This window comes from Dryobates pubescens, chromosome 5, assembly GCF_014839835.1.
Source record: "Dryobates pubescens isolate bDryPub1 chromosome 5, bDryPub1.pri, whole genome shotgun sequence".
NCBI classification, from domain to species: domain Eukaryota; kingdom Metazoa; phylum Chordata; class Aves; order Piciformes; family Picidae; genus Dryobates; species Dryobates pubescens.
This window is the reverse complement of record NC_071616.1, coordinates 14,534,321-14,559,592: the sequence shown is the minus strand read 5'-3', so window position 1 is coordinate 14,559,592 and position 25,272 is coordinate 14,534,321. Positions and strand designations below refer to the sequence as shown.

General features: G+C 45.4%; 1 protein-coding gene across 1 annotated transcript in view; it reads left to right on the top strand.

Annotated features, from left to right (window-relative positions):
• The window catches only part of SOS2 (SOS Ras/Rho guanine nucleotide exchange factor 2), a 71,496-nt gene that overhangs the window by 5,793 nt on the left and 40,431 nt on the right, over window positions 1-25,272 (top strand). Inside the window, exons 2-6 of the mRNA XM_054161637.1 lie at window positions 10,829-10,954; window positions 16,465-16,596; window positions 19,473-19,637; window positions 20,699-20,902; window positions 22,677-22,820. Of these exons, the coding sequence (XP_054017612.1) occupies window positions 10,829-10,954; window positions 16,465-16,596; window positions 19,473-19,637; window positions 20,699-20,902; window positions 22,677-22,820 (771 nt within the window). The remainder of the gene's footprint in view (window positions 1-10,828; window positions 10,955-16,464; window positions 16,597-19,472; window positions 19,638-20,698; window positions 20,903-22,676; window positions 22,821-25,272) is intronic.

Genomic DNA, 25,272 nt, shown 5'->3' with positions numbered 1-25,272 from the left:
CAACCTGAACTCTGTTATCCTGGCCTCACAGCAGAGGTGCTCCAGCCCTCTGGTCATCTGCATGGCCCTCCTCTGGCCCTGCTTTGACAGTTTCCATGGCCTCCTTATGTTGGGGACTCTAGAGCTGGCACTCAGCACTGCAGGTGGGGCCTCACAGGAGGGGAGCAGAGGGGCAGAATCTCCTCCCTTGACCTGCTGCCCGCACAGGCCATATTATAGCGTGTTCCCAGTGTGCATTATCACTTGTGCACTCTCCCACAGCTCCTCTGGCAAATTAAAGACACACTTCTGTAAACAAGGGCTGTGTATTGGGTTACTTTCTCCTCTGATTTCTCTGAATCAAATTAACAAGTCTCTCAGAGGTGTTACTGGTTCGATTTTTCTGTTACCTACTAGGCCACCCAACAATGAATCCTCACATCTCTGTAGGCCCTCGCTGCCCGTCGGTGTAAGCAGGGCTCTCTACACTATTTGCATTCTCCAAAACAATTCCACTATTGCTCTGGACCACACATCAGATTTCTAGAGCATGACTAAAGGGTTTATTCTTAGCAAATGTTGCAGACAGAAATATAAAAGACCATTTTTGAGGATGTTTCTGAAGTTTACAGTCATCCAGTGCTCCTCTGTATTCTAAATCATGGGAATTAATGTATGATGGCCCAGCTCTTCTACTATTTTCTTCACTTGTCTGCCTCATTTTGTTCCCTGCTCTGTCAGGGCTGGTAACCAACATGTTTTTCCGTGAAAGAATTGGACCCCCTTGGGTTAGAATTGTTTAATGCATTATGGAGCCATTAGAATGGATTATAATTTAATGCATTCTAATTTCATTAGCATGAATTATTATTTAATGCATTCTAATTTCAACTGTAGAGCTGCTTGTTGGGATGCTTTAAGATCAGTTATATTTAGTTTGGAAATCTGTGAGGTCATTTGGCTTTTAATAAATACAATTATTTGAATTCTGAACCCAGACCTTCGCAGGTTTCCAGTTACTGCAGGCATGAATGCCTCAGACTGGGAGAAGGGCAAATAAGGGAAGTGCTGGTGAGGCTTCATTGCCTGTCAAGTTACTTAGACTCCTACAAATTTGAAGCAGGATCAAGTGCACCCTCAGCAAGTTTGCAGACGACACCAAGCTGAATGGTGTGGTTGGCACACCTGAGGGATGAGACTGCACCTGAATGGATCTCAACAAAGTGGACCTCATGAGGTTCAACAGGGCCAAGTACAAGGTCCTGCACCTGGGTTGGGGCATGCTGGGATGGAGGGCAGTCCTGTGGAGCAGGACTTGGGAATATTAGTGGATGAAAAGGTGGAGATGAGTTGATGCTGTCTGCTTGCAGCCCAGACCCAGCTGTGTCCTGGGCTGATCCCCAGCAGCATGGGCAGCAGGTGGAGGGAGGGGATTCTGCCCCTCGGCTCCATTCTGCTGAGACCCCACTTGCGGTGCTGGGCCAGCCCTGGAGTCCTCAGCATGGCAGAGCCATGGACCTGTTGGAGCAGGGCCAGAGAAGGCCACAGCAATGATGAGAGGGTGGGAAGCCTTCTGTCAGGCCAGGCTGAGAGAATTGGGGCTGTTCAGCCTGGAGAAGAGAAGGCTCCAGGGAGACCTGTTGTCGACCTTTCAGTACTTAAAGGGGCTGTTCAGAAAGCTGGGGACAGACTTTCGAGCAGGGCCCGTTGTGACAAGACAAGGGATGAAAGTTTAAACTGTAAGAGGGAGATTCAGACTGGAGAGAAGGAAGACATTTTTAACCCTGAGCGGGGTGACACCCTGTCATGGTTTCCCAGAGAGGTGATAGATGCCCCATCCCTGGAGCCATTCCAGCTCAGGTTTGATGGGGCTGTGAACAACCTGTTCTTAGTAGCAGATGTCCCTGGTGACTGCAGGGGGGGTTGGACTAGATGAACTTTGAAGATTTCTTGCAACCCAAAGCATTCTATGACTCTCTCAAGCACAGATCCAGTTGTTGCCCCTTAACAGCGTGTTCCCAATGGAAAGGTGGCTGTAGGTGTAGAAAGGAACATCAAGTCCCTGTGATGTGTACTCTACCTAGTCTTCTGTAAACAACAGGCCAATTCCTCTAGACCTTTTTTATTCTCAGTAGCAGTTTGAGTTAGTCCCTGACAAGGAAGGAGAATGGCTTTTTTTGTCTTGCATAAGTATTCGCTATCATCAATAAAATTTGGAACCAAATGGGACTGGTCCTTTTACTTAAATCCTATTTTTTTTAATGCCTTTTTTATTTCAGTGTTTTATTACACAGCTTAATTAGTCTCGCTGGAGTCTGCAGCTGGCAATGGTAACAGGAGAATTTTGTTTGCCACTGGCATGAAATGAAGGTAGTTTTTAGATCCCAAGTGTTTAAAAGTAGTAGGAACGGTGTAATTTCATTTGGCAGCAGTAGCAGCAGAAACACTTCCTACTTGGGTTGTTAAAATGGAACATGGAAATGAGCCTCTGCGTTGGCTTAAGGACTTGCCAGGCTAACTAGTGACAGGAGGAAACTCCAAACTGAAGGGTTGACTGCCACCCTTCCCTCAATTTTGTGCTTCTGCTCCTTCATGTGTGGTCATCTTGCCTCTCTCTGTGCCATCCAAGTGAGGCACTGGGGGGAGCTAGGCAGTGTTTGTGCTTCTCTCATCATCTCATCCCAGAGAATCATAGAACTGTGTTGGTTGGAAAGGACCTCTAAGATCATGGAGTCCAACCGATGACCTACGACCACTGCGGCCATTAAACCATGTCCCAAAGGGCCATGTCCACACATTTCTTGAACACCTCTGGGGTAGGGACTTCACCACCTGCCCTGGGCAACCTGTTCCAATCCCTGACCACTCAGTAAAGAAATATTTCCTAATATCCAACCCGAACCTCCTCTGGCACAATTTCAGACCATTTTCTCTTGTTCTATCACCTGATACTAGGTAGAAGACACCAACCCCCACCTCACTACAGCCTTCTGTCAGGGAGTTGCAAAGAGCAATGAGGTCTCCCTTCAGCCTCCTCTTCTCCAGGCTAAGTGGAGATGTGAAAACCAAAATATGAAATGTAGATGAGAGTAGATATAGCAGAAGTGAGCCATGGTGGGGAAGTGGCCGGTAGGAGAAGCTAGCAGTGGGCAGGTCTTCTGGGAAATGCATCTGTGTGGAAATTAGCAGAAGCCTGATATTTGGTGTGTTGTGCTCATCATGATCTACCAGTTCCTTCTGTGAGACACCAGTGGGCCCTCATGGCCAGGAAGGCAAATGGGATCCTGTGCTACATTAAGAAGAGTGTTCTCTTGCCCCTCTGCTCTACCCTAATAAGCTACACCTGGAGTATTGTGTCCAGTTCTGGGCTCCCCAGTTCAGAAGTGACAGGTGACTACTGGAGACAGTCCCATGGAGGCTACAAAGATGCTGAGGGGCCTGGAGCACCTCTGTGACAAGGAGAGGTAGAGAAATCTGGGGCTGTTTAGCCTGGAGAGGAGTAGCCTGAGAGGGGATCTTCTCAGCAAGAACTAAAGGCGGGGGGGGGCGGGGGGGGGGGGGGGGGGGGAAGAGGATGGGGCCAGACTTTTCAGTAGTGCCCAGCAACAGGACAAGGGGCAGTGGGCACAAGCGGGAGCCCATGAGGTTCCATCTGAATGTGAGGAAAAACTTTGCTGTGATGGTGCTGGCACCCTGGATCAGGCTGCCCAGAGAGGTTATGGAGCCACCTTCTTTGGAGACATTCCAAACCCACTTGGACACTGTGCTCCTGGGCAAGCTGCTGTGGGTGACCCAGAGGTCCCTTCCAACCCTCACTTGTCTGTGATTCCATCACCTGCTGTCAAGATGTATTACATCCTGCAGCTTATTGCAGAAAAAGATGGGGAGGACGGTGATCTGCATTTGATTCAAAGTTTCCCAATCAGCCATGCATCATCACCTTCTTCTGTCTAGTTTAAATATCCCAGGTTTAGTTTAAACCCATCACTCCTTGTGCTGTTACCACGGGCACTGTGAGATGGTTTTCACAGCTCAGTTGCTGTGTTAGAAGAGATTTTGCTAACAGTGCATCAAATGTTTAGAGCTGCAATGAAAAAGCTAAAATTGCTGCACATAGCTGAATTACTGAGTTCTGGTTTGCTTTAAGAGATCACTTCCTCCTGTTCCTCTATCAGCATTTATTTGATTTAAGGAAGATGGGCCATCCAGAAATTGCTGTACTGGAAATCAAGTTAGAAATCAGTGCTGTTATTTTTGAAGTTGACAGCATGCTTAATTGGGAGATCTCTTTAAGTGTTTAAATCTTTGTGGTTCTTTCTGATGAATTATGCTGTAATTGGGACTATCAGTGCTGTCACTGAGTAAGAGCATCACAGGCCTTTAAGACACTACATCTGTTTCTCTTCTTTGGAGCATCATCCAGATGAGGGATGAAAAATGCCTTTAGAGCAGATGTTTTATGTTTCTAATGGGCACTGTTAACTTCAGAAAAGAAAAGAAGGAATAAAACTCCAACCTAAACCCAGATATTTTCACCTGGAGTACTGAGTCCAGTACTGGTGCCCCCAGCACAGGAAGCACATGAACTGTTGGAGTGAGTCCAGAAGAGGCCATGAAGATGATCAGAGGGCTGGAGTACCTCCCCTATGGGGACAAGCTGTGAGAGTTGGGGCTGTTCATCTTGGAGAAGAGGAGGCTTCATGGAGACCTTATAGCAACCTTCCAGTACCTGAAGAAAGCTGGGGAGGGACTTTTCACAAGGGCTTGTAGTGACAAGATGAGAGGGAATGGATGGAAGCCAAAGGAGGGGAGATTTAGACTGGATGTTAGGAAGTAATTCTTTACAGTAAGGATGGTGTGACACTGGAACAGGTTGCCCAGGGAGACTGCAGATGCCCCCTCCCTGGAAGTGTTCAAGGCCAGGTTGGATGATGCCTTGAACAGTGTGGTTTAGTTGAAGGTGTCCTTGCCCACGGCAGGAAGGTTGGAACTAGATGGTCTTGAAAGCCCCTTCCAAGCCAAACCATTCTGTGATTTGATGAATACATTTTTGGTTTCTCCTTGGCTTTCAGCATCCTGGCACAGGACAAGCCTGCTTTTGTTGTCAGTGATAATTTCATCACCTTGAACACACAGTATGGAAATCCTGGCAAGTGTTGGCAAGACCTTAACCAACCTGTGATAGTAAATATTTAACTTTTATCTTCTAATTATTTTTCTCCCTCCCAAATTTATGCACTTTGTTCCTCCAGTAACCAAACAGCCTTGCAGAGTTTTACTTGCCCACCAATCTAGTGTAACTGTGTTTTTTGAGGCAAGTGAAATAGAAATCACTTCTAAGTTGACATCAGTCTCTGGGAAAAGGGGAATGAGAAGTTTCTGTTACTTCCAAAATACATGGAAAGGTCTTTTTAGGTGCTCCAAACAAATTGCTGCTTTGTCTCTTTGGTACAAGCTAGAAAAGTTACCTGCACTTTTGACTCCAGCTTTTTGTTGTGTCAGATACAACCCTTTGACCGTTGCTTTTAAACTCAGGACTTCTGAAGTTCCCCAAGTCTAGACAGTATCAATATTCAGACTTCATGACAGATCTCCTGTGGTTCAAAATTAATCTTAGTTCTGAAAAATAAGATCATAGAATCATGCAATGATCAAAAGACTTTTAAGATCATCAAGTTCAGTTGTTGACCTGACACTGCTGAGTCCACCACTAAACTATGTCCCTCAGTACCAAAACTACACATCTTTTAAAGCCCTCCAGGGATGGGGACTCCACCACTTCTTTGGGCAGCCTGTTTCAGGGCTTGACAACCCTTTCGTTGGGGAAATTGTCCCTCATGTCCAACCTAAACCTCCCCTGGTGCAACTTGAGGCTGTTTCCTCTTGTCATAGAGGTTAGGTTGGAAGGGACCTCAGAGATCATATACTACAACCCCCCTGCCATGGGCAGGCATGCCTCTCAGGTAGACTTGGTTGCCCAAGGCCTCATCTGACCTGGCCTGGCCTTAAACACATCCAGGGAGGGGGCATCCACAACCACTCTGGGCAACCTATTCCAGAGTCTCACCACCCTCATACTGAAGAATTTCAGTCCTATCACTTGCTCTTTGGGAGAAGAGCTGGACCCTCACCTGGCTTCAACCTCCTTTCAGGGAGTGGTAGAGAGTGAGAAGGTCTCCCATCAGCCTCCTCTTGTCCAGGCGGAACAACCCCAGTTCCCTCAACTGCTCCTCAGCAGCCCTGCGCTCCAGACCCTTCACCATCTTCATTCCCCATCTCTAGACGCACTCAGCGTCCTTGTAGTGAGAGGCCCAAACCTGAACCCGGTATCTGAGGGGTGGCCTCACCAGTGCCAATTACATAGGAACAATCATCAGTTTTTTTTCTAGTCCTAACACTTGATGTCCCTGAAATGTTTTCATCCTAATCTTTTCTTAACAGGCTTCTTCCCAGGAGCCTGTATGGACTATTAACATCTCACTGAGAAGGAATTTTGAGCTTGACTCTGTCTCTGCAGCTGCTTGTTTTTAACTAGATGCTTTTGTGGCGTGGTGCAGGACCTGATTCTCAGGAGGGACCAAGGGGAAGATCAGTTTTGAGCTTGTACAGATGCAGGGCTCTCATAGTTGTAGCAAGGAGGGGCCTCTGTGAAGCCACCCCTGGCTTATCATCAATACACGTGTGCTAGAAGAGTAGGGAGAGGCAAAAATGAGGAGCAAGGGAAAAAGCAGTTCAGGAGGTCCCATCTGAAATAAAAGCTTGTTCCCCAGAAAGGCTTTCAGGCCATGTTTAAATGCTACACTTAGAGGATGCAGACCTGTGATTTCATTTCTACTCCTTGTAACAGCTCATGAAGGGATAATCCTCATAGTCCTGCTACTTTTAATCTCCCTCTTTAATGGCTTCAAGCACTCCACTTGGGTGGTTTCAGAGATAACACAGGTAAAAGAACCTGGTTTTTCTGTTACCTTCTGCTTGGAGTTCTTGCAGCAGAGCTCTCAGGTCATGGCTGTCAGTATTTTAACCCTTGAAGGAAGCAGTTTAAGGCAGCTCAAGACTGAGCCCTGTGTGAGCTCCGGTGATGATTCCGTGCCAATGGAGTCTGCTCAGAGATTTCGGTCTGAACCTGAAATCACTGACTGTACCTTCCCTAAGGGACGTGTCCTCAGTAATTCCTCCTGCTTGCTTTTTTTAACCCAAACACTGGGAATTTTCTCAGCTGCTCCTTGCTTTTCCAGCCCTTGCAGTCAGGGTTTAGGTGAATAAAGAATAAGCATTCTGCTTTATGGAGCAGCATATGATTTTATCAGCTGATGCACAGCTTTTGGAGCTGTCTTCTCGTGTTGTTGTGAAAAACAGTCTCTTGCTATGAAATTGGTTTTTTTTTCTCAGTAACAGTACTTATGTCAAAATAACTTCTCTTCAAGCCAGAGAGTGCACAGGCACCTCTGGGACTTCTCTGTGTGATGCTGCAAGCAGAGTCATTTCAAATGTAAACTGATTCCTAAATCCTAGGGGAAGAGTTGTCTCAACCAAGAAATGTTGGGCTTTGTTGTTGGTTTTTCTCCTTTCAAAGCAAAATGGACTGCAGTGCTTCTGTTTGTGTTCATGGTATGAAGCTGAGTTTCTCTGCCAGTGTTTGAAGAGGGCTGAGAGCTCCTCTGATTTTCCTCTGGGAAAGCTGAGGAAAGCGTGACATGAGCTGTTTAGGCCTGAGAACAGGAGTTAGCTACAAGTGAAGTCACTTTCTTTGTGGCAGTGATGTCTGTTTTTAAAACACGCAGCCCTCATGAGAGGAGGAGAATGGCTGCGTTCAGATACGGTAAATGGGAGTTCCTCATCTTCTCTTAAGGGGAGCACAGCTTCCCTTTCTCTTCTTACCATGGAATCACAGACTGGTTTGGGTTAGAAGGGACCTTTCAATGTCATCTAGTACACCTCCCCTGCACTGAGCAGGGAGATCTGCAACTAGAGCAGGTTGCTTAAGAGTTCTAAACAACCTGACCTGGAATGGTTCCATGGGCATCGACCACCTCTCTGGGCAGCCTGAGCCAGGCCTTGCCACCCTCAATCTCAAAAGTATCTTCCTTCTCTCCCTCTTTTAGTTTAAACCATCATCCCTTATCCTGTCACAACATAAAAGTCTCTCCAGTTTTCTCATCAGCCCCTTCAAGCACTGGAAGGCCACCAGAAGGTCTCCCTTGAGCCTTTTCTTCTCCAGGCTAAACAACCCCAACTCTCTCAGTCTGGCCTCACAGCAGAGGGCTTCCAGCCCTCCCGTCATTTTTGTGGTCCTGTTCTTTTCATTTCTGTGGAGCATCCTTAAGGATTCATTGTGGGGGAAATACAACTTCATCTCATTTCCTAGTTCCCCAGCCAGTGCTTTTGCTGTAGTAGTGCTTGTGCAAGAGATACGTGGCAGGACCTTAGCTCGACACTTCCTGGTTTCCCATTGTTTTGTGAATTAAACTCTCATGTTCAGGAAGAACACGAAGTGCACTGACTATTGTTGCAAACCTGCAGTCTGAAGTAAGTGTTTTCAAGGAGTGGGTCTGGTTTTTGTGTGAGGTGGGTTTTGTTTCCTTCAGCAGTACATGGCCTTCTACACATGTCAGCTGTGCAACAGTGAGATGAGGCACAGAGACGCTCACATTGGAGCTGCAGAAAACTAAGCTGTGCTTACAGCTCTGTACAAAGTCTATACCCAAACTCAGCAGCTGGGTTAGAAGCAGGTAGTGTATTCCTTCTTCCTTGGTGTACATCAGCTTTCCTCATGGGTTCTTCAGCTGTGCTTTGTAAGGAAGGATGCCAGTGTAAGATCAAGTACTAGAAATGTACTCATATGGAGTACATGAGTACTTCCCATGTGGAGGTGTAGGGGCAAAGCACAGTCCTGTTCCCCCAACTCTTTCAGGCCAAGGCATGACAGGAGGTGGAGGGACCTTCCTTGTGGTGTCTCTGGCTGCTGGGCAGCTCTGCTCACTTTCCCCTGTGGCCAGCAGGGAAGAAAAACAGCCAGCCACTTTATATGTTCCTGGACTTGGTTTTACACAACTTAGAAGAGCCTTCCAGGGCTACAAATTCACTGCCTCCAATGGACTGCTATGAACTTATTAGCAGTTAACGTGGAGGGAGTCCTCAGAGCCTACCAGTGTTTGTGGCCCCCCTCTCATTGTGTTCAGAGGGAGAAGCTCCTGTGTTTCAGAACTGGCCCAGAGGTGTTAGTGCCTTCCCCTGAAAACCTACTGATCCATTTGTCTCGTGCTTGATCCCACGTACACAATGCTGATGTAAGTATGGAAGGTTACTTTTTTGAAGTGATTAACATAGAATTTGTGTGGGGAGAGTAGGGAATTTCCCTGGGCTGTATTGCTTGGGAATCTTTTTGGCTATAGTTTAAGATTTAGTTCATACTTTCCTGACTGAGAGGCTGCCAGGGAAAATGAGTATATAATAGACTAGCTCTTGAGTGCTTTTTCTTGTTTTTAAGGTGGGGTTGTAGTTTGGGTTTGGGGGAGTTTTAGTAGGAAAATAGCCACATTGGACCAAAGCAAGTTAGTAGTGGCCCTTTAGCTTGTGTGGGCACATGCTGAATTTGCCTGTTTCACGTTGTCTACACTAGTTTAGCCTTGGAAAATCTTAATCACAAAAGCTGTGATTAATCTCTGTGTAGTGAGATAAAAGGCATTATCCTGCCTTGCGTTAGAGGGAGGTGGAAGTCAAGCTTTACTCACAGCATGTTTCCTGGTCTTGACACTCCTGACATGCTTTCCCTTAGGTCTCTCTCTATTGTGTTTCACATCTCTTTTATACCTCAGACAGTGTTTCATGTTGGGCCCCTCACTCCAAGAAGAACATTGAGGTGCTGGAGTGTGTCCAGAGAAGGGTGACAAAGCTGGTGTCTGGAGACCAGGTCTTGAGGGCAGCAGTTGAGGGATCTGGCTGTGGGGAGACCTTCTGCCTCTCTACAGCTCTCTGAAGGGAGGTTGGAATGAGGTGGGGGTTGGTTTCTTCTCCCTAGTATCAAGAACAAGAAGAAATTGTCTGAAATTGTGCCAGGTGATGTTTAGGTTGGATATTAGGAGCAATTTCTTGGCTGAAAGAGTGGTCAGGGATTGGAACAGGCTGCCCAGGGAGGCTGTGAAGTCACCACCCTTGGAGGTGTTCAAGAAACTTGGGGACATAGTTTAATGTCTGCAGTGGTCTTAGGCTGACAGTTGGACTTGATGATCTTGGAGGTCCTTTCCAAACAAAACAATTCTATGACTCTAGTTAATTTTCTGTTTCTAGTTAATTTTCTGGTTCTGGAGCATCTCAAAGAGTTGTTTCTGCCCTTCTCTGGTGTCATGTTCATGTGGTTTTTATTGTGACCGATTTTGACAGCACATTAATTCAATTAATTCCCTGCCAGACTGGTTAGTTCTCTTATCCTGGTGTCCTTGCTTGTTAGATCTTTTCCTTTGGTAGATCTATGCTGCTCCTCTGCTCACAGTCACCCAGTACTCATGAGTAGGGTTAGTAATGTAACTGTTACTCATTCTGTGAATGAATAACCGCAGGGTTACCCAGAGTGGTTGTTTTTGCTGCATTGTTGGCAGAAATCTGCCTTGACTTGAAATTTCTTCCCCATCATAAAGGATAAACACATAGCTTTAATTGAATAGAGATGCCAGCTTTGCAGGAATAGGAACTGTCGTCTTGGCTGCCTAGGAAAACGTGTGGCAAATCACTGGAAGTGTAAGAATTTGCAGCTCTGTGGTACAGAGGAACTCTGCTTTTCTCCAATTCTTCCTTTTAAACAGCCTTAAATGGGGAAAAATATCCTAATTCTTCACATTTTTTTGGACAGGTTCAACAACAGGTTCACCCAAACCTTTCAGCAAAAGAAGATTCCCTCTATTACATTGAAGAGTTGATACTTCAGCTGCTAAACAAACTATGCATTGCTCAGCCACGGACTGTCCAAGATGTAGAGGTAAGACTAGATACTGGAAAACCAAGTTCTTGCTTGCAGAGGGGCTGAGGTGAGCTAAGCTGGAGGTTGAAGTTAAAGCAAGATGAATCTGAAAAGCAGAGCTTGTTAATGCTCAACGATTATAAAATAAGTGCAGAGTCCTGCATCTGGGGAGGAATAACCCCCTGCACCAGTAGACTGCTGGGAAGCAGTTCCATGGAGAAAGACCTCAGAGTCCTAGTGGACAGGAAGTTACTCATGGAACAGCAGTGTGCCCTTGTAGCCAAGCAGGCCAGTGGTCTTCTGGGGTGCATCAAGAAAAGTGTGTCTAGCAGATCTAGGGAGGTTCTCCTCTCCCTCTGCTCTGCCCTGGTGAGACCACACCTGGAATATTGTTTCCAGTTGGGCCTCACCAATTCAAGAGAGACAGGGTTCTGATGGAGAGAGTCCAGTGGAGAGCAATGAGGATGTCTGGGGGACTGGAACATCTCTCTTGTTGAGAGAAGGACTTGAAGAAAGACTGAGAGTCATGGGGCTGTTAGTCTTGAGGAGAGAAGGCTGAGAGGGGGTCTTATCAGTGCCTATAAGTATCTGAGGGGTGGATGTCAAGATAAAGGTGCTGGGTCTTTTGTTGGTATCCTGTGATAGGACAAGGAATACAGGTATAAGCTGGAACACAGGAGGTTTCATCTCAATATGAGGAGAAAGTTCTTTACAATGAGGGTGCTGGAGCCCTGAAGCAGGCTGCCCAGAGTGGTTGTGGAGTCTCCTTCTCTGGAGACTTTCAAGACCCATCTGGATGTGTTCCTGTGTGGCCTTTCCTAGGTGATCCTGCTTTGGCAAGGGGGATGGACTCAATGATCTCTGAATTTCCCTTCCAACCCCTAACATTCTGTGATTCAGATTTCACAACTCAAGTTTGATTGGAGACTTATTTTCCTAGACAGGGCTTCAGAATAGAAATAGAATCATAGCTGGAGATTTTTCTCTCAACATTGCTCTTACAAATTACTTTTATAAATGCAGAACACTTTGAAAGATTTTCTGCTGCTCAAACACACCTTAAACTTCAGGATGTTGCAAGTTTTCCTATTCTTTGACATAAATGTTGGGGTGGGGGGAAGTAAATATTAGAATGAAAAGTTGCTGTTGTTAGGCCTGGATTGTGCAGCTGAGGGAATAGAGTTGTATGTTCCTGGAACTTTATTGAACTCACTGAGGCTCTTGTGTTATTGCAGCTGTCTGGTTTTGTGTCATCAGCTACAAAATGAGGGCTTTAATGGAGTGTGCTTGAGTGTATAGTCTAGAGGGAGAGAGTGCTTTCATGTAGCTGCGACCCATTAGAGCTTTGTAGAGTATTAATTGGACATCAATTTATATGTCTAGGATTTTCAGACAAAACCAAAATGAAGTTCTCCTCTACCAGTTTCTAGCTAACATTCAGGGTTGAACCTCAAACACTGCATTGATTTTTGGGCCCCTTGCTACAGGAAGGACATGGAGGTGCTGGAGTGTGTCCAGAGAAAGGCAGCAGAGATTGTGAAGTGTTTAGACAATAAGTCGTATGAGAAGCAGCTGAGAGAACTGAGGTTGCTCAGCCTGGAGAAAAGGAGGCTGAGGGGACACCTTCTGGCTCTTTACAGCTGCCTGAAAGGAGCTTGGAGCTAGGTGCTAATTCTCCCGAGCAGCAACTGGCAGTATGAGAACATACTCTTCTCCCAGGCAGCCAGAACCGGAACAAGAGGATACAGTCTCAGGCTGCGCCAGGGGAGGTTTAGGCTGGATGTTAGGAGGAAGTTCTACACAGAGAGAGTGATTGCCCATTGGAATGGGCTGCCGGGGGAGGTGGTGGAGTCACCGTCATTGGAGGTGTTCAGGAGGAGACTTGATGGGGTGCTTGGTGCCATGGGTTAGTTGATTAGGTGGGTTGGATTGGTTGATGGGTTGGACACGATGATCTTGAAGGTCTCTTCTGGTCTATTCTATTCTATTCTGTGCTGTTCTGTTCTGCCTCACATTGTGCCAGAGGAGGTTGAGGTTGGATGTCAGGAAAACTTCCTTCTCTGAAAGGGTTGTCAAGGCCTGGAACAGGCTGCCCAGGGAAGTGGTGGAGTCACCATCCCTGGAAGGATTTAAAAACAGTGTATATATGATGCTGAGGGACACGGCTTAGGAGCAAACTTGGTAGTTCTGGATTAGTGGCTGGACTAAATGATCTTAAAGGTCTTTTCCACCCTAAACAATTCTGTGTGTCATGGAAATAAAAAAACAAAAACAAAACCACAAAAATGTGCAAAATAATTGCCTGAGGGGGTTTAGATTCATATTAGATGCAGCAGTTGCCTTTTATTCAACATGGAGTTAATTCATTAGTTATTAAATTTGGTTTATGATTAATAAGTTTTGTAATACTGATGCATAAAGATTATGACTAAATGAAAGCAGAACTTCATAGTCCTGTGACAGCTCTTGGGATTATTACTACCTTGAGTCTGGCTTTAAAATTTAGACATTTTAGACACTATTCTATGCCATGGAGCTGAGAAATTCTATGTTTTCCCAGCTGGATCAATCTGAGAAGAGTCTGATCCCTTCAGCACTTAGGGCAGTTTGAGATAGCACTGATTTCGCGACACACCAGCTCCATCGTTTGCTGCTTCGGAGTACTGAGATGATAAAATTACCTCATGTGTGTAGGAACTAATAATTTTCATTTGAGGAGGGCAGGTTTAGACTGGGTATTAGGAAGAAATTCTTTAGTTAGGGTGGTGAGGAACTGAACAGGCTGACCAGGGAGGTTGTGGGTCTTCTCTCCCTGGAGATCACAGTATCAGTATCACAGTATCACCAAGGTTGGAAGAGACCTCAAAGATCATCGAGTCCAACCTGTCACCACAGACCTCATGACTAGACCATGGCACCAAGTGCCCGTCCAATCCCCTCTTGAACACCTCCAGGGATGGTGACTCCACCACCTCCCTGGGCAGCACATCCCAATGGCGAACAACTCTCTCTGTGAAGAACTTTCTCCTCACCTCGAGCCTAAACTTCCCCTGGTGCACCTTGAGACTGTGTCCCCTTGTTCTGGTGCTGGTTGCCTGGGAGAAGAGACCAACCCCTTCCTGGCTACAGCCACCTTTCAGGTAGTTGTAGATGCTCAAGGCCATGTTGGATGGGGCCCTGAGTAACCTGGTCTAGTGGAATGTGTCCCTGCCCATGGCAGGGGTGCTGGAACTAGATGATCTTTAAGGTCCCTTCCAACCTAAACCATTCTATGAATCTATAAATCTATGAATTAATAATTTTCATTGGCTGTTTGTGTGCTTCACAAATTACATGTGCTACAGCCTTCTGAGACAGCTGGCAACTCTTTGATTTCTTGGTTACAAAATATCACAGCAGACACTAAATCTTGTGTATTGTACTTTAAATATACTTGGCACTTTAAGGCTCTGACTAATAAAACATTGTTGTGCTTGGCAATATAAAAACCATTTAGTTTAAAAACACAGAGTGGTAACAGGTTCCCCAAAATATTGTTCTTCTGTAGGTCAATAAGTTCAGATTTTTCCTGAGCAGAGAAGGGAGAATTGAGTTTTGTGTTATGGGATGTTGTTGAGATTGTGTTGCCAGCAAGCATCTGAGATCCACAACTGAAGGCTTTTGGCTCTGCTCCTCAGTTGTTTTCACTTGTTAAGAGAAAACATGAGCACTGTGATCTCTCAAGTTTATTATGCTGGTATTTACATAACAGCCTCGAGTTAGTGGAGCTCTTTGTGCACATTATTACACTTCAGTATTTGCAAGATCAGGTCTAAAATCTCACTTATAAAGGTTTTATAAATAGTAAAAAAAAGCCCTTCAAATTGTTCCCAAGAAAACATTGGGAATCAGTAAAGTCTGAACACAAAAGGCTGGCACTGGTCATGAGTTGAAGGACAGCTGAATACTATGTTATATCCATTTTATGGGACATCTCCTGTTAGAAACTCAAGGAAAGTTCAGTTCAGTTAATCAGCCCTCAGCTGTCAGCTGCTGTTCAGGAGGAAAGGTCATGAAGTGCTTACCTGGCACTGACAGCTGACACAGAAAGCTGAGCCTTTAATGGCCACGTGCAAATACTTCAAAGCTGCCTCTGGGAAGACCTCAGGCCTCCTTTCACGTTTCAGAATGTATCAAAAGGGACACTTAAAAGTCCTCCTTTCCTCAGCTCATCTGTAAAATCTCTTCTGAGTCACCACCCATGCAGGCTGCATTGTGGCCCAGGTTGTGGAGAAGGGCATGGTAATGGGCTGTGGTGTAGCAGGAGGTGATCACTACGCCACCCCTCCACCCCCCACCCCTGAGCTGTCCACCTTAAGAAACCTGTTTTGCCAAAGTCCCTTGAGTAGTCATCAGAGTTCAGTTCGGACTTGTTCTTTCAGCATTTAATTCCCTAGCTCTCAGAGGCTGCAGCAGGAAGCCTGGAGAGGAGAAGGCTCCAGAGAGACCTTCTTGTGACCTCTCAGTACTTAAAGGGGCCAAGAAGAAAGCTGGGTACAGACCTTTTAACAAGGCCTGTTCTGACAGGACAAGGGGTGATGGGTTTAAAGTAAAAGAGGGAGATCTAGACTAGAGAGAAGGGAGAAATTAAAGATCATCTAGTTCCAGCTCAGCTTCCACTAAATCAGGTTGCTCAAAGCCTCATTCAACCTGGCCTTTAATGCCTCTACAACCTCCCTGAGCAACCTGTTTCAGTGTCTCACCACCCACACTGTAAGGAATGTTTTCCTAATGTCCAGTCTAGCTTTCCCCTCCTCCAGCTTCGATACATTTCCCCTTGTCCTGTCACTATGGCCCCTTATGAAAAGCCCCTCCCCAGCTTTCTTGTCACTATAAGCTCTTCCCAGAGCCTTCCGTTCTCCAGGATCAACACAGCCTGGCCCCACAGGGGAGGTGCTTCAGCCCTCTGATCATCTTCATGGCCTCCTCTGGACCCACTGGAACAGTTCCATGTCTTGCTTGTGCTGGGGGCACCAGACACTGCTGGATGCAGTGGTCTGGGTAGGGTCTCATAAGAGCAGAGCAGAGGGGGAGAAGCACTTCCCCCATCCTGCTGTGAACACTTTTTTTGATGCAGCCCTGCACTTGTTTTTCATGTCTGCCATAAACTTGGTCTGAAGTCAGACAAGTTACACTCTCCTCTGAAACAGGAACAATATCAACTTGTGTTTTTTTTCTTGTAGACTGTAAACTGTTCAGTACTTCCTGATGTTGTTTATGTTTTGGGCTCCTGGCCTCAGCGGAGGTTTCTTGCTGCTCCTGTGATGTAAAGATCATAGAGCAGGAGTTGTTTCAGGAGATTTGAAGGAGTTCTTCATGCTTAGGGCAGGGAGGTTGTTAGGTGGAGAGAACAATTAGGAGAATGTGTTGCAAACACTGAGGAGGAGGAGGATAATTGTACTACAAGGGAAGTAATTTGCTGCTTGTTTTTTTAGAACTTCTCTTTGATTGCTGTGGTTAATCTCGGTGCTCTCTCTCTGTTTGGACAGGAGCGCGTTCAAAAGACATTTCCTCATCCCATAGACAAGTGGGCGATTGCTGATGCACAGTCTGCTATAGAGAAAAGGAAAAGAAGGAACCCTCTCCTGCTTCCTGTGGACAAAATCCATCCTTTACTGAAGGTACTTAGACCAACAACCTGCTGATTCTGACCACCACCACCCCACCCCCCCCAGCTGTATTGTCTCCCTCCAGCACTATTTCTGTAATTTGTGTGAGATCAGGGGAAGTTTCTCACCTTGGCTGTGGGTCACCATAGCACCGGATGAATGTATTGTAACAAATTCTCAGAATCCCAGACTGGTGGAGGTTGGAAGGGATCTCTGGAGATCAATCCAGTCCAATCCTCTTGCTAAAGCAGAGGCACCCACACAGCTTGCTCAGGGTCACGATGTCCAAGTGGATTTGGAATCTCTCCAAAGAAAAGACTCCACAGCCTCCCTGGGCAGCCTGCTCCAGGGCTCCAGCACCCTCACACCAAACAATTTTCTCCTCGTGTTCAGAGGGAACCTCCTGGATTCCAGTTTGTGCCCACTGCCCCTTGTTCTGTCTGGGCACCACTAAAAAGATTATGGCCCCATCCTCTTGCCCAGACTTCAGCTTTGCTGATCACTGAGAAGATCTGCTTTCATGCTGCTCTTCTCCAGACTCAATAGCCCCAGGTCTCTTAGCCTTTCCTCCTCTCAGAGATTCTGCACTCCCCTCAGCATCTTCGTAGCCTCTGCTGGATTCTCTACAGTAGTTCCCTGTCACTCCTGAACTGGGAAATCCAGAACTGGACCCAGTCCTCCAGATGTGGCCTCACTAGTGCAGAGTAAAGGGGAAGGAGAACCTCCCTTGACCTGCTGGCTGCACTCTTCTGAGTGCACCCAACTCATCATGCTCTAGACAATAGTGTGCTAATTGATTACTCTGTTTTGAAACATGACTAGTTAGTGTTTAACATAAATAAACCCTCAAACACTTGCTTCAGCAGCACTGTTTTGACACCTTTATTTGTTTCAAAATGCTGCAGAAGGCAAAAGAGAAGACGAGGGAACAGGTAGATCCTGTTCTTTGTATACTGTCAACTAAGATGTGTGTCGGTGTCCTTTCAGCGCTGCCGAATGTCACTGGCGCCTTAGTTTAAAGGGGATGTGACAAAAGGCCAGATCCAGAGTCTAGTGTGGCGGAGAAGGGACGACTCAGTTCTTAGGCATCATGTTGCTTATAGCAGATGTGGAGCTCCTTGCTTGCAGTTAGGATTTCTGTCCCACAGTAAGCATGGATTCCTACCGTGCCCCTCTAGAGTTTTGGGGTGTTTAATGATCAAACAATACTCTGACTTTTAGATCAGTGTTTAATCACCTCCAGATCAGTGCTGAATCAATAGATTGAGGCTGATCCAAATGCTGCTCTTCTTGGGGTATTCTTTTTTTTCCTTTCGATTTTGCTTTTTGTTCAAACCTTAAATACTTTTCTCCAGTGGTGGCATTGTTGCACCAGAGTTTCCAGCTGCTTTAAGAAAACATTTTTTAAGCATAAACAGAAATTAAAGCATCTTTCAGGTGTACTCACTGGTGTGTACACTGCCTCGGTTTATGATGGCTAATGAGAGGGGAAAAGATGTTAGCATTAAGTAAGATCTTCCTAGATAACACTGGCTTTGTTTTATGAAGCCTGGTATGGAAGTGTGTGGATATAGGCACAGAATCTGATTTTTAGAAGATGAAGGACATTGGGGTGCTGGAGTGTGTCCACAGAAGTGCAATAAAGCTGGTGAAGGGTCTGGAGAAAAGGTCTGGTGAGGAGCAGCTGAGGGAACTGGGGTTGTTTAGTCTGGAGAAAATGAGGCTGAAGGGCTCTCTGGAGCTCACTTAAAGGAGGTTGGAGTGAGGTGGGGGTTGCTCATTTCTCCATAGTATCAGGTGATAAACCGAGATGAAGTGGCCTGAAATTGTGCCAGGGAAGGTATAGGATGGATATTAGGAAAGGTTTCTTCCCTGAAAGAGTGGTCAAGCAGTGGAAGAGGCTGCCCAGGGGGATTGTAGAACACCTGGAGGTATTCAAGAAACATGTTGACGTGGTTTAGTGGCCATGGTGGTGTTGGGTTGATAGTTGGACTTGATGACCTTAGAGGTCTTATCCAACCCAAACAAGAAAGACTGTTAGGGGGTTGGAAGGGACCTCTGGATATCATCCAGTCCAGTGCCCTGCAGGGTGACCCACAGCAGGTTGCCCAGGATCACAATGTCCAGGTAGGTTTGGAATCTCTTCAGAGAAGGAGACTCCACAGATTCTCTGGGCAGCCTGCTCCAGGGCTCTGTAAACCTGAAAATAAAGAGTCTGTAACACAGTTTGTAGTTTCATGGAAGAAACCTCCTTCCATCAAGAACAACTCAGAATGAAGCATGCTCTTTTGTGAAGAGTCCAGATCCCTGCAATAAACATAGATTGAGACTATAATTTAAGTAGAAGAATCATAGAATGATTTGGATTGAAGTGACCTCAAAAATCATCTAGTTCAACCCCACTACCATGGGCAGGGACACCTTCCACTAGACCAGGTTGCTCAAAGCCCCATCCAACCTGACCAACCTCAAATATTTCCTGGGAGAGGGTATCCACAACTTCTCTGGGCAACCTGTACCAGTGTCTCACTACCCTTACCGTGAAGAATTTCTTCCTTATAGTGAAGTCCCTTCCTTGAAGCAATCCTATTTTTAGGTTTGTCATTTTTAGAGGAAGGACTACTGAAAGCTCTGAAACTTGTCACCTGTCAGTGTGACACATGTATCTGTCAAATGGTGAAACTGCACAAGGAAGTATTTACAAACATTCCCTTTGGGGACGCTGATCAAAGTTCCTTTTTGTTGCCCTTTGTCCCAGCCATTACATCACTGTAACTTATCAACACAGACAAGATGGATTTCATGAGAGAGTTCAATGTGTTCATTGTCATTCTGAATGGATTTCTGGATTAAATAACATTACTTTTTGTTGTCTTTTCAATTTGCAGGAGGTCCTGGGTTACAAGGTAGATTACCATGTCTCTCTGTATATCGTGGCTGTCTTGGAATACATCTCAGCTGACATTTTAAAGCTGGCTGGAAACTATGTCTTCAATATACGACACTTTGAGATCTCCCAGCAGGACATTAAAGTGTCCATGTGTGCTGATAAGGTGAGGAGTTGGGGTTAAACCAGCTGATACCAGAGGTGGTTTTGGTTTAGTTTCTTTTCTAAGATGACACATCCAAAGCAGGATAGGAGGGAGAGACTGGTCTTACTCAACCATGAGTTGTGGGCATCTTATCCCTGAAAATGTTTAAGACCAGGTTGGATGAGGCTTTGAGCAACCTGGTCTAGTGGAAAGTGTCCCTGGCCACGGCAGAGGTGTTGGAACTAGATCATCTTTAAGGTCTGTTCCAACTCAAACCACTCTGTGATTCTATGATTAGTCATAGAAGAACCATTGAAGGTTGGACTCGATGATCTTGGAGGTCTCTTCCAACCAAAATAGTTCTATGACTCTATGGTTCTGTGAAGCTTCTCCTTATACAGAACTGCCACAGTGAAGACTTAAGCCTGTGAAGTTTTGGAACAGGAGCAATTACTACAAAACACAAGGACATAAAATTATATTGTCCTTTATTTCACATGGAATTGCACAGATTGCATTAGATTGGAAGGGACCCTCAAAGGTCGTCGTGCCTGAACCCCCTGCAGTGAGCAGGGAGAGCTGCAGCTAGATCAGGCTGCCCAGGGCCATATCAAGGCTGATCTTGGAACGGTTCAGGTGGGGCCTCAACCACATATCTGGGCAACCTGTGTTACTGTCCTCCTGATGTCACTTTGTCTTGACAGCTTTTTCCTCCTTTATAATCCAGAACAAGACTTTTAGTTTTCATCCTTCAAGAACTGAGAAAGAATTTTGTTGCATTTTGTCTTTATCAGGAGGGTTTTGTCAAAAGCTTATGCAAGATGCCTTGTTTGGAAAGTTGGTTCTGGGTGAATTGTAGCTTGTTTTCTAGGTCATACTAACTTATAAAGGGGGTAAATGGCTTTGGCAATGAAGCCAGCCTTCTGCTGCCAAGGTTTAAATATTACTCCCTTGTGCAAGTGATCACAGAAAGTATTGTATTAAAAAACTCAAAGGATTTCTCTGAACACACTGAAATAGCTGAGCTTGAGCCAAGTGCGCAGAGCAGGCTTGCATGTAATGTTGTAAATTTTCTTTGCTAGGTTTTGATGGATATGTTTGATCAGGATGACATTGGTTTGGTTTCTCTCTGTGAAGATGAGCCCTCTTCTTCTGGGGAACTCAACTACTATGACTTAGTGAGAAATGAAATTGCAGAAGAAAGGCAATACCTGCGGGAGCTGAATCTGATCATCAAAGTATTTCGGGAAGCTTTCCTATCAAACAGAAAATTGTTCACACCTAATGTAAGTCCTTTAATAGGTTATTGATGTGTAATGCTAGTTGGTTCCATTAGCAGCCATAACATAGCAATTTAGCATTAACTGTGCTGGAGGTAAAATTAAATTTGATTGATGAGGGTTGGCTGCATATGAAATAATAAAATGGAGGAGCTGCCATTATCAGGCTGAAGAGTGCTGCTCTCAGAGTGAAGCTTAATGGATGTGATTCCCTGTCTGGTGCCAGCAATAGCTAGAGGCCTTGGGTCATGAAGGTAATAGTTACACTTCTGCTTAACACAAAAATTAACAGTTACTTACCTGCATGGACAGTGCATGGACAGTGAATGTGAGTCAACACTGGGACTGACGTTTAGAGTCTACCCCAAGGCTTCCTGGTCTGCAGGAATGATGAGTAAAATAGCCTTTGGGCTCCGGATTCTCTCTGACTGTGAAGGCAATCTTCACTGAAAGAGGGCAGATTTAGACTGAATATTAGGAAGAAATTCTTTACAGTGAGGGTGGTGAGATGCTGGAACAGGTTGCCCAGGGAGGTTGGGAATGCCCCCTGCCTGGAGGCGTTCGAGGTCAGGTTGGATGAGGACTTGAGTAACCTGGACTAGTGGAAGGTGTCTCTGGCCATGGCAGGGGGATTGGAACTGGATGATGATCTTTAAGGTCCCCTCCAACACAAACCATTTAATGATTCTGTGATCTCAGTTTGAGACATGATTGAAATATTTGATTGAGTATCTGTGTGTGGCACATTCTGCTTGCAGGATGCTGGAGTCTAGAAAAGAAGCACATGTCCTGTAAGAGAAGAAGTAATAGTGAGAGATTAGCGAATGCTTCCTGTAGGAGGAAGGAGAAAGGGTACCAGGCAGCAGAACCTGAACTGGGATTTTTAGGTTATGCTAGCAAATTAAAAAGAGAGTCAGCAGGAGACATTCCCATTACAGCTGGGTGTGGAGGTTCCTTAGTAGCTGATGGGATATCAGAGAATTGTGCAAATGTGGGGAAAGAATTCAAACGAAGATGATGGGAGGAGAAGGGAGCGATATTCTGGAGATGAGAAATGTTCTTCTGTTACATGGGAATGAGAAATTTCAAGGTGGCTTGTTCCCACAAAGAGGTTGCCATGGTCTTGGTGCTGGCAGGAGCTCAGGGAAGTTCTGCAGCCTTAGGTTGGGGGCGGGCAGAGAAGGCTTCTGATGAGTGTGTTTTGGAGAGGTCAGAAGAAGAATTCAGGTCATTGGAAGGGGCTTCCTACTAGGGTGTGTTTGCGGTGTGTGGATTTGAAACAGCTAAAAGTTGGATACAGAAAAGGAAGCTGCTGATTACTCCTCTGTGCCCAGGTACTGTTCTGCTAAAGTAGCCAAGCAGCTGCTTTAGTTTTACCTGTGGTTTAAAGGGTCTGACCTTGGAGCTGCTTTAAATTGCCTCCTTCCTATGGTGTTCTGAAAGACAAGAATCAGCGATGAGGAAAAGAAGTGCTGTGAAATGGGACTGAAAAGGCCAGGCATTCGTGTCCAGAGCACCCACAGCCTGTACTGAACTGCTGCTCTCCAGCCTGGGAAGGATGGTGTGTTTTCTTTTGCTGGGATGAGAGTTGTGCAAGGTTGGATGTGCCCAGGCAAGCCTGCAAGGCTGGCAAAACCACGTAATTTAACTTTCTTCATAGCTTTTTGTTGGCTTCTCTCCATTTACCTCTTGGATCAGACTTCAGGAATAATGCTCCAATATTTACATAAGCAAAATAAATCATTCTGAGCACTACTGAGATAACGTTTTATGTTTGCAGGATATCGATGTGATATTTAGCAACATTTCAGATATCCATGAGCTGACAGTGAAGCTTTTAGGATTGATTGAGGATACTGTTGAGATGACTGATGAAAGTAGTCCTCATCCTCTAGCTGGCAGCTGCTTTGAGGATCTTGCAGAGGTATGGTATCTTGTTGGTTGGGCTTTTGCTTTGTTTTTAAACCACTGATGGTTTTCTTTTCTTAGTAAACTGTTGGTCATGACTCTGATATCCCATAAATTAGCAATTGTAAATTAAGCTCTGAATGGAGATCTTCCCTACCCATGCTTCAGTAGGTAAGCTCTAAAGTGTGTTTTCTACTTGTCACAGAAACAATATCAAGCAGGTAAGCACAAAACTAAGATCTTATTTCGGTGTGGAAATGAATTGCTATGTTCCTGTAGGGAAGTGGGTTTGAACAGTAACTACCTGGGATTGCTCACCGGTGCTTCCATTTTTATAGGCACTGGTGTCAAGCCCAGGGCTACCCAAAAATCATAGCAGCTGGGTGTACACCTGCAGAATAAGGGACTTGCATGACTCTGGACAGTGAGCTGACTCAGAATGTGTTCTTAATTCAGCCAACTGCATTGTCAGACATCTGGAATGGGAAAAGTCTCTGCAAAGAAAGACTCTGGGAAGGAATGAGGTGTCCAAACAGACGTGCATCTGAGCAGAAGCTTAGTGTTCAGTGTATGAGGAGGGGCCTGCAGCATCTCTGTGAGGAGGAAGGACTAAGAGACCTGGGACTGTTTAGCCTGGAGAAAAGCAGCCTGAGAGGGGGTCTGATCAGTGCTCAGCAGGAGCTAAAGGCTGGTGGGGAAAAGGATGGGGACAGGCTCTTCTCAGTGGTGCCCAGTGACAGGGCAAGGGGCAACAGGCACAAACTTGAACCCAGGAGGTTCCATCCAAAGATGAGTAGAAACTTGTTCAGTGTGAGGGTGCTGGAGCAGGCTGCCCAAAGGGGTTGTGGAGTCTTCTTCTCTGGAGAGATTCCAAACCTGCCTTGACGTTGTGATCCTGGGCAAGCTGCTGTGGGTGCCCCTGCTTTAGCAGGGGGGTTGGCCAGGATGATCTCCAGAGGTCCCTTCCAACCCTCACCATTAGAATACAAAACAACTGGAGATTGGAAGAAACTTCACTGAAAGGGTTCTCAAACACTGGAAGAGGCTTGAATCCCCATCCCTTGAAGTGTTTCAAAGGCACAGAGATGTGCTGAGGGAACCTGGTTTAGTACCAGCCTTAGCAGAGTTAGATAATGGTTGAAGTTGATGATCTTAAGGGTCTTTTCTAATCCAAACAATTCTCTGACTCTGGAATTCATCAGAGGCACACAGCAAAAAGGCAGTGTCTGAAAGGCAGGAGGACAGTTCAGCTTAGAAATACAGCATACCTTTTTAACTGTCTGGGGACCTAACACTTGGATCAAATTGCCAAGGTAGATGTGGAAGTTTGGGCATACTTAAATGGAGTCTGCTTTTTCTTGACAGATATATTGAGCTCAGTTTTTTGAACCAAAATATCAGGGGAAATCATGTAAACCTTATCAGCTGTAGTACAGAGGAACTCAAATGAGATGATCTGGCCTGAGAGAGAGAGAATGCCTCAATGAGCCACACAGTTAATGTGAAATTTATGGGGTTTATCTGAAAATGAAGATGCTTATAATGAAAGTGACAGCCAATAATGTTTCCATTTCAATTCTGTGTGTGTTTAGTTTTAACATGTGAGGATGGAATGAGCACACCCCAGTACCATTTGGGAAGTGAGTACATTTGTGTGGGTGTGAAGAGAATGGGTCCTTCAGCCCAACTGCCACTCACTCACGAATGTACCATAAAAGTTTTCCTGGCCTTACTTCAATAAATCACTCATGTGAATTATAAGTAGGAAAGTCCAGTTGACTAGGTCATAGTTCTTAAGTTGTTAATGCGTAGTTACCTGTATAAGAGAAGCATTTGAACAATTACAGAAGCATAGAATGCATTAAATTGGAAGAGACCTTTAAAGGTCATCTAGTCCGCTGCCCCTGCAGTCAGCAGGGACGTCTGCAATTAGAGCAGGTTGCACAGAGCCCTGAACAACCTGACCTGGAATGGTTCATCAGCCATCACTCTGAGCCATTTGTGCCAATGTTTCACCAACTACATCACAAAAAAATTCTTCCTCATCTGGTCTGAATCTTACCTCTTGAAAATCATCATGTCTTGTCCTGTCATTACAGACCATGCTAAAAAGAAACAATGAAATAGAGTAGCTATTATATTAAGATTGGAAAAGGACTTAAAATCTGAAGTAGCAGAGCACCACCCCAGAAAGCATGCCTTGGTTTATAGCAAAAGCTCCCCTTGGGCATCCTGTTCTTTAAGGGAAGCAAATCCTTTACCACAAGTAAAAATCTCACCTGATTTTCATGAAATGGAAAACTTAAACGGGAAAGGAAAAGCAGCTGCTGCTTCAAACTTTTTTATGCAGGTAGTAAGTTTGAACTGAATAATTCAGTTAATGTAGAGCATGAGCTACTTAATAAGTAGGCAGCTCGTTTGATCATCTGGCATGCTGAGATCTTCTTTCTGTATTTGCAGAAGGGATC